Source organism: Gadus morhua, chromosome 3, assembly GCF_902167405.1.
Source record: "Gadus morhua chromosome 3, gadMor3.0, whole genome shotgun sequence".
Taxonomy (NCBI): Eukaryota; Metazoa; Chordata; class Actinopteri; order Gadiformes; family Gadidae; genus Gadus; species Gadus morhua.
The window spans coordinates 6,976,989-6,990,352 of record NC_044050.1 but is presented as its reverse complement, the minus strand read 5'-3'; the positions used below and the strand labels follow the sequence as shown (position 1 = coordinate 6,990,352).

At 43.7% G+C, this 13,364-nt stretch overlaps 1 protein-coding gene across 6 annotated transcripts in view; it reads right to left on the bottom strand.

Annotated features, from left to right (window-relative positions):
• Positions 1–4,287: 4,287 nt before the first annotated feature.
• Positions 4,288–13,364, bottom strand: part of septin9b (septin 9b) — a 69,364-nt gene continuing 60,287 nt past the window's right edge. For all 6 annotated transcript variants that reach the window (XM_030350905.1, XM_030350904.1, XM_030350903.1 and 3 more), the window contains 5 exons: positions 10,540–10,657; positions 8,620–8,715; positions 7,967–8,063; positions 6,225–6,276; positions 4,288–5,917 (listed from right to left, as the gene is read on the bottom strand). In XM_030350905.1, coding sequence (XP_030206765.1) covers positions 5,704–5,917; positions 6,225–6,276; positions 7,967–8,063; positions 8,620–8,715; positions 10,540–10,657 — 577 coding nt within the window. In that variant the 3' untranslated portion in view covers positions 4,288–5,703. The remainder of the gene's footprint in view (positions 5,918–6,224; positions 6,277–7,966; positions 8,064–8,619; positions 8,716–10,539; positions 10,658–13,364) is intronic.

Here is a 13,364-nt window from a genome sequence, read left to right as displayed (position 1 = left end):
TCCTGCATGAGGTGAATAATCCATGAAGAGTTTATTAGACAAGCAGACCAAAGAAGTGTTTTGGAGACACTGGAGTTGGAACTGAACAGAGTTTCGATGTGAATGAGGAGGGAAGGAGGGACTGCTGTTCTGAGCGCATTCTCCAGATTTTTCCTTTGATAATGAAAGGAGTTTATCCTTGCCCTTTGGAGGGCTTAGGGTGAGTCTTAAGACATGGCCTGTGGAGCCCTTTGAGACTATAACTGTGATTAAAGGCTATACAAATTCAAATGCCTTGATTGACTCGATTAAATATAGAAATAAATTAACTTAATTCAGAAATCAATTAACTAAATAAATAAATCAATTAACATTGAACTGATAGATAGCAATATATTTCACGATCAAATATTAAATGGATACAACTGAAGAGGACCCTTAATAATCCTAAAAGAAAACATCATAATTCATGCAATGCATATTGGGTTATTATATCAAGAGTGCATTTGACCATTTTACCTATTAGGTGGTTTAGATAATCTTGATACCCACATCCAATGATAATGAATATCCATTGAATCTAAGTTCAAATATGAAAATGTATTAATTGAATAATTCAAGAATTATTTTATGGGCAGTTGTATGGCGACACATTAGTGCCATAATTCACTTATGTGATAAAAGATGCATTCGGGCGTATTATATTATTCCACACGCGTAGATATTAACTGCGAGCGCGCAAATGATCTCTGTGCGCGCAAAACAGCCTCTCGCGCGCGCAAATTACCTCAGCGCGCGCAAAACAGCCTCTCGCACGCGCAAATTACCTCAGCGCGCGCAAAACCTCTCGCGAAAGATGTTTTACGCTCTCGCTCAAATTTAATTTTTGCACTATGGGGGAGGGAACCAAGGCAGGGCGGGCTTTCCTATGATTGGCCGTTTCTGAAGCGCGATATTTGATTGACAGCCCTCATCACATTCAATTCTGATTTGTACAGTAAATGGCTGAAACGATAGTTACGTATTGTAACTCCAGATTCTATGAGTATAGGCGCAGCCTTTTAAGTGTCGGCCTCATTGTCCTTTGAATAGCTGAAGAAAAGCTGTTTATTGGGAGCAGAACGTCCGCCGGCGCCCGACTATATCTGCGAAATGCGGACGTCGTTGAGGCACGCCGCACGTGGACGTAATTGAGGCCCACGCTGTTGGTGGTCGGGGATTACACATTTTTCAGTGCTACGGCTCACGCCTAGGGATAACCCAATAGCGATAGCCTTTAAAGGCTGCGCCTATACTCATAGAATCTAGAGTTACAATAAAAGATGCATTCGGGAAACTATCGTTTCAGCCATTTACTGTACAATTCAGAATTGAATGTGAGGAGGGCTGTCAATCAAATATCGCGCTTCAGAAACGGCCAATCATAGGAAAGCCCGCCCTGCCTTGGTTCCCTCCCCCATAGTGCCAAAATTAAATTCGAGCGAGAGCGTAAAAACATCTTTCGCGAGAGGTTTTGCGCGCGCTGAGGTAATTTGCGCGCGCGAGAGGCTGTTTTGCGCGCACTGAGGTAATCTGCGCGCGCGAGAGGCTGTTTTGCGCGCGCAGAGATCATTTGCGCGCTCGCAGTTAATATCTACGCGTGTGGAATAATATAATACGCCCGAATGCATCTTTTATCACATTAGTGAATTATGGCACTAATGTGTCGCCATACAGTTGGATTATGGAAATGAGAGCGTCTAGCTGTTGGAGACCAGAAATATGCAAAGGACAGACATATGGAGTGGCGAAGTCACGCCCCTTCCGGTAGAGCTCATGGGACCTATGAGATCGAAAAATATGAATGGGTGTCAATTGAGAGAAAATAATTCTTTTCTGGTCCCAGTCTTTATATGCCCTGGATTACACATATGTTGTTTGTGGATTTAAATGATAATTTTTCATGCAAAGAAAACAATTTTTTTTCGTGAGGTTTGATAATTTTAGGTTTTATGTGAGGCCGCTTTGTGAACTACAGCTCTTCGCTGCTCTCGACGCATATGATATGCGTCACCACACCCGCACTTGGAACTCGGCACAGAGATGGCGATCTCTCTGCTCCACTTCACCACTTTCAAGGCGAGGATAAAAGCATAGAAAGAGGTGAAAACCACTATAAGTTGGGGCATGTGGAGAGTTTTAGTTATGTGCCATCTCTGTGCCGAGTTCCAAGTGCGGGTGTGGTGACGTATATCATATGTGTCGAGAGCAGCGAAGAGCTGTAGTTCACAAAGCGGCCTCACATAAAACCTAGAATTATCTTCTTAAAAAATATAATAATAAGAATAAATGAATGGGTTACAATGGAGAGAAAGTAATTATTTTCTGGTCCCAATCTTTATATGCCCTGGATTACACATATGTTGTTTGTGGATTTAAATGAAAATTGTTCATGCAAAAAACAAAATAATTTCACGAAGAAGTTTGATAATGTTAGGTTTTGTGTGAGGCCGCTTTGGGAACTACTCTGCTCTCGACGCAAATGATAAACGTCACCACTAATAATTGGAACTCCGGTAGAGACATGGCGATCTCTCCGCACCACTTCAACGCTTTTTTCCAAGGGTAGGATAAAAGCATCGAAAGAGTTGAAAACGATTATAAGTTGGGGCATGTGGGAGTTTCAGTTGTGTCGATGGTCGCAGGGAGCGTGACGTCACATACGAGACGTGTAGTCTTTCTCATTGTTTTATTTTCTCTACAGCCTTTAACTGAACTATTGCACAATAAACGGTCAAACTCTTGAAATGAAAAATTATAATTTAAATCCACAAACAACATATGTGTAATCCGGGGCATATAAAGACTGGGACCAGAAGATAATTACTCTCTCTATTGAAACCCATTCATATTTTTCGATCTCATAGGTCCTATGGGCTCTACCGGAAGAGGCGTGACTTCGCCACTATCATATTATTTACTTGTGGTTGCATTATGTGGAAAAGTATCCCTTTTCCTGTAACATATATCAAATGGTACACCACATACTACACCTGAGTTAAACATTTAGTTCTCTCTACTGAAGGAAGATGGGGATAAACTACGGTGGATGATGAAATTCCAAGTATATTCAAATCAATGAGGTGGCCAATTAATAAAATGAGACGTAGTGGTGACCTTGTGATTTTTTGAAGCACGTCCAGGTGCATCCAGGAAAGTGTGTGCTGCATCCGGAAGGCGTATAACTTTGATTATTGCTGACCTTCGCCGACGGTGCTCTGCACAGCCCGGCAGTTCAGACAGAGGTGTCAGAGAGAGAAAGACAAGTCTCCGACCGATGGACCGCAGGCAGGTCCGTTACGCGGCCGCCATTAGGCCTCACCTTCACGTTCATCAATGTGACCGCGGGCTGTTTTCTAATCAGCGGTTCCAGCCCGAGAGCTCGTAAGCAAATGGACAGCGCAGATCTGTCTTTGATGTGGGTGGAAGAAGACTGTAGACGAGTGACCGTGGACAAAGTTGACGGTTAATGTGTTTATCGTCAGACTGTCGTTGGCCACTGGGTTGGGTAGGTCGACTGCAAGGCTGTGGTAAGTATTTGAGCCGCAATACAATTTTAAATGGGGATTACCATTTATTTTCCAGTTCAAAACCTCAACTCTAGACTCGTTAGGTTAAGCCCATAAACACTCAGATCCAATAAAATAACACTTGGTGTTGATATTCTGTGGATAACAAGCATTCTTTGGAATGGTCCTCAGCACATGAACATATGTGATGTTGGTAACATTGGCTATTTATTACGGCACATTGCACTTCATGCTGAATGTGAATTTAAAGTTGAGGTGTGCCACATATTATTCTATTCTATAATTCTAGATAATATATATAGATCTCAGGCAATGTTTTCAAATTAATTCAATCATTTAGAGAATAGACCTACCGTACTACCGACCCATCTTACTGAGTCAGTTCAAGTAGGATATGAAGAAAAATATAGCTGAGTGAAACTACCTTGTCAGATATGATCGCAATGATAGCGTAATGTAGAGGCTGTTTGAATTATGTTGCCCCTTTGAAAACACCTTAATTTGAACGAACAGCAAAGATTTTTTTTTTTTTCAGAAATTGACATAAATTGGATATGATTGTCGCTAATTAAGTAATAACACACCTCAGTCTCGTTTCAAAGATATGCATAGTTGCTCGTAAACATACGTCTCGGGATTTAATTGGCTTTTTTCTCTGCCCTCAATCAAAAGGCTACGTGGGTGGGCGGGTGTTACAAGCGCTTTGTTTACCTTTCCTGCAGCCACAAAATAATCTCACTTTAAACAATAAAAATATCGATCTTTATTTCTTTCAGGTAACATTATAGACAAGAACAAGTAAACAAGATGCCATTTAATTGTTTCATTATCCGTTGATTTACCTGATATATCCATATTCTTTCTCAGGAGGAACATAAGGAAATGACAGCCTTCTACACATCAATGCTACATGAACTCTATAATTGTTCTATGGGCAGCACAGATGCTCACCGTCATAAAGAAAGCTATGTTCCACCTCCATTGTTCTACAACATTGCTCTTCATAACTGATGCACTGGTACACTAATCCAACCTGTGACACCAAGTCTAGCCTATTGGATGACTTATTATATAATACAGGCGGCAACAAATACATTTTCCCGTTGTAATCTACTGTAGCTGCTGGCAGTGGTACGATCAACACTGAAGTGGATGGAAGAATCAAATCGCGCATAAATACCTATATCCATAACATCTGTTAATTCTTAGGGAACAAAAAAAAAAAGGCATTTATTTGGTTTACAGTTTGAGGATAGGCAAATGAGGGAATGGACAGACGTGTTCGGCAGTGGGAGAGAACGTTCCAGATCAAAAAAATAAAACAGACCTCATACTAACCAATAATATTACAACAATAACAATAAAATTACAACAGTAAATAAGCCATGTAAAATGCATGTTAGGACTGTATAACAGACAGGCTTCATATAGGCCTGTAAAGAGAGGAAGACAGGTTTGGTTTGGCAGAAAAGGTCAATAAGACGATACAAAGACAAGGATGCGCTGGCCCCCTGAATGCTGCTCCACACTGTTTAGAATTTGTCCTATACATATATTATTACAGTGCAGATGTGTCCACAGTATTCTCTTCATCCATAATACTTAAAATCCTAGTCTATGTACTTTCGTATCCCTATTCGACCCTCACGTATCTACACATTACTATACACCACAACACATAGGAAAACCAGATCGATAGTAACATCTAGTCCTAGTATAGATGCTAAGCTATTAGCTGAAACTAATAAGCTGTAACTTTCTTTGGAGCAAAGTTGTCGCTCGAGGAGACGAGCTGTCTGCGGACATCTAACTGGAGAAGCCCTGGGTGCTGAAATCGAACACTGGGAACCGCCATTTTAGATATGGTGAAACTGGCATTGTTTCAACCGCAAGGCTCTGACCTGGAGATAACTTGCAAATGGAGATACCCGTCCAAATGGGCCTTAAAGTGTGTGTGTGTCTGTGTGCGTGTCTGTGTGTCTGTCTGTCTGTGTGAGAGAGAGTATAGGTTTATACGAGAGCCTATACATCCTTTGCATATTCAGTTGGATGGCTACAAGGTTTGGTTACGTTTGGTTTCTTTCCTGACGGTGCAGGTAGTCTCCATGGCGACTTGACGTCATCTCCATGGCGACGGCAGAGGGAGATCCACCGCCTACATCTCGTGAGTCAGGACCTCGCACTGCGCGGCCATGCCGTTGGGCGGGCCGCCGTTGACCTTGGTCTGTCCATTGGTGTGGGCGGAGACTAGGGTGGGGGCCTGGCCGGGTGCGAGGCCAGGCCCAGCGTTGGACTCGTTGAGCCTGCGGACGCGGTACATCTCGTAGTGGATGCTGCCTGTGATGTCCTTGATGTTCTGCATGTGGGTCCTGACGGGAGAGAGGAGAAGCACAGGTCAGGATGAGTTCAGATTGATTTTCAATGACTTCATAGGAATGCAATTTTAAAGTAGCTGACCAGACATTTTGTTGGCCGTATCAAGAAGAGAACCAGCGCTACCAATAGCTTGTGGTGCATGAGACAAGCTTAATTGACCAGACATCGGTGTGCGTGTGCGTGTGTGTGTGTGTGACCAAGAGTGACAGACAAAGACGGAACCCTGTCACCCTTTACTGGTGGCATCAGAGGGAGAATGAATGGTTATGAACAGTACAATAATAAGGAGCTATAACTCACCTGATCAGGAGGTCGCGCAGGTAGGCAAACTCACAGTGTGCGATATTCTCCACTAGAATAAGACAGAAAGCGAGATTAATCATGGGGATTCAAATCTTTTCGTTCCATTCGGAGAGATGCTCTCAAAAACAGAGGTATGATGCTTTGTTGCTTTGTTGTGATTTGAAGAATTTAGCTTGTAATGTAACGGTTATAGATTTGTCCATTCATGTGAATGAATGTATCTTTACTTCTTCTAACCAAAGTGTGAGGACTTTTATAACAAACTACATTCTTACAATGAGACATATCAGTGACTATCATTGGCTATGCAGACATTATAGAAAATACAACTGAATATAAATAAAACTGTAGACTGTTGAAATTAACATGTGGTTGCCATTGGTTGCCACAGGGTGGCAGCGCTGTATATAGGGCAACAGAGCGTTGCTTAACAAGACTCCTAAGCAATGTTAAAGCACCGTGTGCTACTTCCTAGTCCACAGTAATTGAGTACATTTAAACTCCTCGAAAGATTTGGGAAGTTAAGCGAGACGTTTCTAACAAATTGCCTATGAGAATGTGAGTGCCTCCACTAAGGCCAACATGCGCTTGAATTATAGATTATGTCAAATTCATAAATTAAAGGGAGTATGGGGGGTTTGCAATTTTGTGTAAAGCTTTGAACTGCAAGGAGCAGGAAATTAAATTTCTTTTGAGCTTTGGGGAGAGGAGGAGTTGATTGAAGCACTGTGTGTGTGTGCGTGTGCGTGTCTGTGTGTGTGTGTGTCTGTGTTTAGTGGCAGTGAGGGGGTGCGTTTCAAGTTGAAGAACTACACCGTTATCGTCCCAATTTCACTTAAAGGGAAACGCAGCAGTTCTGTAATGCGCTCATTTAAAAGTATGTCTTCAAGGTCTTCTCGTCTCTCTACTTCTCTTTCCGTATTGCTCTCTTCTGTGATTGCAATCCGTTACTCAACTAGCTTCCTGTTGCGCACACACAGACACACACACACACACCCACATCTAAAAATGATGAGCAGGCAAATATAGACTTACAGCTATACAACCTGTAATGTTTGAAACCTCAGATTAGGTAAATTTCCCCCTCTAGTTCACTTCTTAGGAGTGGAGAAGGGGTCAACATTTGTTGTACGTACAGCAGGTTCATCTTAATACACACACAATCATGAGATTGTGTTGTGAAAATAAGTTATCACGAGACACTAACCCATTCCACTGTTCCCCTTTCTCACAGTCTCTCTTTCACTCTCTCTCTGATCTGCAAATGCTTTGCTTTCTCTTCCTCATCCAGATGTCCACACTAGCCCAAACTCTCTGACTCACCCGCACACAGAGAACAAGGACTCTCCTCCCCTTGGAGGTCCACACTAGTGTGATCTCGTGGCGACCCGTGTCAACAGAGACACCCGTCACTGTGTGTGTGTGTGTGTGTGTGTGTGTGTGGTGGTGTGGGAGTTTAAGTGATGCTCATGTGTTCCTGCTTACCCTTTGTGCTCTCCATAAAGACACAAGGAGGGGGGGTGAGCTCATTCAATTTATCTTAGTTCTGAGACGAACACACACACACGCGCGTCTGGACACTGAAGCAGCTGGCAGCTTTCAAACCCGCGGCGCTGTGTCAGGCACTGTGAGAACGTGTTTAACATGAGCGCCCTGTGAGCGTGAGACGAACTGCCCGCCGACCTGCTTCCAGCATCATTACTCCTGCACACGTATGCCTGTGTGTGCGTGTGTGTTACCTTCTATGGTGCCCCATTTGGTTTTCCGTCCCAGAATTTTCTTCCCGTTGACTTGGTACTCCTGGTCACTCCCCACCACAGCAAAAGGGATCATCTCCTGTTGGGTACACACAAACACATTAAAACAGTGCTTCCTATACTTTGACTTTAGGAGTACGTCTAAATCGTCATAAAGGACTTTGTGGCCCACCTCAATGCAAATGGTCAAAAATAGATAAATACACATGCAATGGCTGAGCCAAGAGCACCCCCCCCCTTATACACAATTACAGCTGCAAGAAGGCCAGGACTGGTGGGAAACAATGGAATAAAAGAGTCAGCAACACACAAATATCAATAGAAACATTAGAATGGAAAACATATGATGGAATGCATAAAGCAACATTTTTTTTTTTAAATAATAAACCATAATACTATTTCATTTACTGAACAAAATGTATAATATACATTTTCAATTATCTTTATTAATTTAGCTATTTTTTCTAAATGTTGGTTTTTCCACGAATAAAATCCCATGTGCCACCTGCCGAACAACCGGTTGAAGCACACAGGCAGCAGTGCCTGCAGAAACAGAACAAGTATCTAGAAAGGAGAATCAACATGGAGCGCCCTCGTCCTCCATGCTGAGGCTTAAACACGCCTAGTGAACCTACTCGAATTTTGTCGTTGATGAGTCGGTCCTCCGCATCCTCGTCAAACTCCTTCTGGGGATACACGTCGATGCCATTGGCTCGCAGCTCCTCCCGAATCTGCACCAGGGAGACGGCACATTGTAACAGAAATACAACCATACACCCCACTGAACTACACCCAGCAATGGAGGGAAATGTAAAACACTGACAGTGAATCAGAGCAAAAAAAAAAAATCCTCCATTGGGCCATTAGATATTAACAATTAGATATTCAATATTCTTTATATAATTTTTGGGGTATTCGTTTGCCTCTTTGGAAAGAAATTGAATAATAAATTGAGAGAGAGAGGCAACGGCATTTAGTAACCGGAACACCAACCAGTAACAGGAATCGAACCAGGGTCCCCAGAATCATTTCTGCCTACTTGGGTGACGGACTTAGAACGTGAGCCACCGAGCCGCTGCCACAGTTGGGGACATTTAACAGGGCTATTACACCAGGCCCCGATTCATCTCAACAAACAGACCGGTGGTCCCACAATCAGTAGGGGAAGGAGGCGGTATACAGAGCTCTTAGCAATCAGCCGTCACCGGCCCAACTCTCACTGCATCCATCACAGCCTCACCATCTGAGGAGCAGCTCCCACAATCACTCAACACATGCCCGACGCCACTTAAATGTGAATAACTTATGTATGCCGTGATTGTCGCGATGCACACGCATGTACGCACCGCACCCGCTCTTCCGCCCACCAACAAACACCAACATAATCACAAACTGGCATTTGGGTTTCTGGACATGAACCCTGTATTTTTGTGTTTGATGAAAGGCTAGGTAATGAAGTGGAAGGCTTCTGCAGAGAGGGTAAACAATCAATCAGGCCGTCGGGGGCCGTGCTGTTCACATCCTGCCGGTCCCGGGGCCCCTCGGACACAGAGGGGCACGGCGGAGGTTAACCGACATTACAGACATACTTGGTTAGGGCTTCAAGGCGGGCTGGCCTCACTCTCTTCCATCTTAATGTCTTCATGACACTGGGTTAAGGAGGGAGGGAGTGGAAGACCAGGGCGAGACACCCTCTCTCTGGAAGCGACGGCCTTCAAATGAACGACTTACTTGGACCTCACAATTACCCACTGTGGAAAGTTTCCACTTGAGTCTCCGTTTCAAAACTCCCTGTTTTTTATGATTTACCCTGCTCACAGCTATAGCGGGGAGAGTTCACCCTGGGAAAACCACTTCAAGTGTTGTGGAGGAACGTGGAACAAAGGCCAACAAGATAGACTCAGTTAATGGAATAGACTCAGTTAATGGAATAGACTCAGTTAATGGAATAGACTCAGTTAATGGAATAGACTCAGTTAATGGAATAGACTCAGTTAATGGAATTCTCTCTCTCTCTCTCTCTCTCTCTCTCTCTCTCTCTCTCTCTCTCTCTCTCTCTCTCTCTCTCTCTCTCTCTCTCTCTCTCTCTCTCTCTCTCTCTCTCTCTCTCTCTCTCTCTCTCTCTCTCTCTCTCGTTTTTCAGTGTTGAGTAAGCATAACATTAAATATAGTTAACCCTTGAGTGTAACTCCTCCAGAAAGGAACAAGGGTTCCTCTCTGTATAGTAGAGAATAACCCCTCCATTTTAATCCAGATGGGCTTTGTTTGTGTCTTCTGGCCCGTCTTCATACGATACTTCCATGTTAACATGCTCACTTAATGGCTCGCTAATGGTGCGACTGCAGGACTGCCTTGGCTGAGTGAGTGAGCGGATTCAGGATTATTTTACATGTCACTTGTTCTCTGTCCATTTATTTGAACATCTACATTACAGACTTGAAGCACGAACCACAGGATTCAGTTACATAAACATTAAAGCCTGTTAAAACGATGAACAGTGGTATGGAGTCCCTTTAAGCAAATAAATGGTTCGACTTTTTTGGGGCGCAACTGACCGTCTGTTTGAAGTCGTCCCTCTCCTCCAGGGTGAGGGTGTCGGCCTTGGCGATGACGGGGACGATGTTGACCACCTTGCTCAGACGTCTCATGAATTCCACGTCCAGGGGTCTTAAACTGTTGGAGTAGCAGCGAGACAGACCACCGGGATAAGAGCAATGCGGCCCATTTAGCGCTGCTCTGTTCTTTTGCATGTCACAACACTGATATGCCACAGGGAGGCACTGTTGCGCTTTTTTGTTGCTTAACAAACCCCCAATGTGTCATATGCTTTTAATAACAATATCATCTCTCTTTATTATCTGCACCGTTTCTTTTTACTTTTCCCCTCTGGCTGTCCTCTTGTGAACTTAGCTAAAAGAAGAGAAATGGCAGAAACGACACACACACACACACACACACACACACACACACACACACACACACACACACACACACACACACACACACACACACACACACACACACACACACACACACACACACACACACACACACACAAGGCCTGGCTGGGGCTCCCTCCAGCCCAGAGGGACCAGTATGTACAGTACACATGCTCCAGCAGCCACGCATGGGCCTTTGGTTCCAAACCTTGGGGTCAGTACCCTGCTCGGGGTCCCCTGATATGCATAGGGTGTCGAGGAAGATGGCTGACATAAGCTATAGATATGTCATCATTCGTTCTAGCAAGCAGTTTGAGACCCTAAAAATGGGCTCAAACTGCTTGCTAGAGAATGGGTTGGGAGCCACTGCATTACCGTCATCCATGTGTCGCCACGTTGAGGTCAACCACTGACCATCACTTTGAAATAAACAAACCCCAGTGGGATGATTCTACCTCACCTCCACTGCGTCTCCTATAGGATCCATAGATGCAGGATAACTGTACTCATCGCATGCATAATTAAAGTGCATATGAATACATAAGCAGATGTGACTGTAACAATGAACGCACACAGTGCTCATCGTGGGACACACGCATGGATGGGATTACATGCGCGACACGACATGTACGTGCCCGTTTACTGCTGCGCAGGAACATGTGTTATGCATGGCATGTAGCCACACAAGCTACACACACACAAACACGGCCCTTCTGCAGTGTGTGAATGTGCATGTGTGTGTGTGCGTGCTTGCACGCGTGTGTGGGGATAGATAAGGGGCCTGCTTTCGATGGAAGTGGCAGATGGGCACCTAGAAAAATGAGTCAAACGTTCTCTAAAAAGCCAGACAGACCCCGGCGTGGTTGAGGGTGTCTTGTGCACAGCTGCTACATAACTGACACGCTCTGTTGAAGAGCAACGGCGCGTGTGTGAGTTCTGCCGTCTTTGTGTTGTGATGTTGTCAGGGGACTGTTTAGGGCCGGCTGCAGGGCCACTGAGACACAGGAGTATCAGGGTGTTTCTATATTGCGTTATTATGAAGGATAGTGGAATATTATTTTACTTGATTAGTGTAACGTCATCCAAGATTGTGACATATTGAAGCACTAGTTTGTATTTAAGTACGCCTTATCTTAAATCTCAAAATGCTGATTTAAATTACATACCTAATCAAAAAGAAACGAGGGACCAAAGACCAAAAAGGACGATTGTTTGAGAGGCTTTTAACCCAAAAGTGCAACGACCTACGAACACTGTTCTCTCCCGTGGATGTGTGAATGTTTGATACTAGCACATTAACCCACTGGTCTCTGGTGTTTGGTAGCCACGTGGTGAGGGGGTTTTGAGCACCGCACAAAAGTGTGGCTTTGGCACACTGTCCGTGGAAACTTCCACTCAGACCTCAGCTATGAAAACGTCTGAGTGGGAAGCAAGGACGTGGAAATTAAGCTGATGGTACAACGGTCTGGGTTGAATCCTATTTTATATCTTGCCAGAAGATGCTGAACAACTGCTGGACAAAGTCATTTAAGTGAAAGGACTCTATAGCCGGCCACACACTATAAGTGTGTGTGTGTGTGTGTGTGTGTGTGTGTGTGTGTGTGTGTGTGTGTGTGTGTGTGTGTGTGTGTGTGTGTGTGTGTGTGTGTGTGTGTGTGTCTTCCTGATGCCACTAAACAACCTTCCCTTGAATGTATTGTGTGCATGACACAATATATAATGCTAGTTAGTGTTCACATGCATTTGCATATAAATGATCCTGAGAAGCAGGAGAATTTGAGGTTAGGGGTTCTTATAGGAGGTTATTTGCCCCTATTATGAGTGAGAGATGCCTGGATTATGCACACACACACACACACACACACACACACACACACACACACACACACACACACACACGGTAAAGAAAGTTTGGTGTTGACAATCTGTTGTAGTTTTGGATTTCAGTAAACATCAAACGCATCAGAAACGTTTATGAAGCCACTGCTAAGTTATTAGGTCTGGTTACTGATGACTGAGTAATATCTTTCGATATGCGTTATGTGCTCGTGTTTTACATGTTACCTTGATGTCCAATGGACATGCACCCAAACTTAAACTCAAATTATAAAACTAGATTAGTTTTATAATTTTGGAATTCCCACTCTGTTTATTAACCTTTGCCCACTCAATTAGCCTGATTAATATGTCATATAATAGATGATACCAACACATTGATGGTGTTAGAAGATCCTTCGACATTCTCACGGACAAAAGGAAAAGGAAAATGGAGGGGAAAGGCAGTTTCTGTAGACACAAAGACTGTTACCTCGCCTCTCAAGGGAGACGCTGACTTCCAAATAAAATTCAAAAGATTTGGAACTCAGTGTGTGTCAGGAATTCCCAGACTTGCAATCCATTTCAAAAGCGTTATTTGTAGATTGTAAATGACAGTACAATTT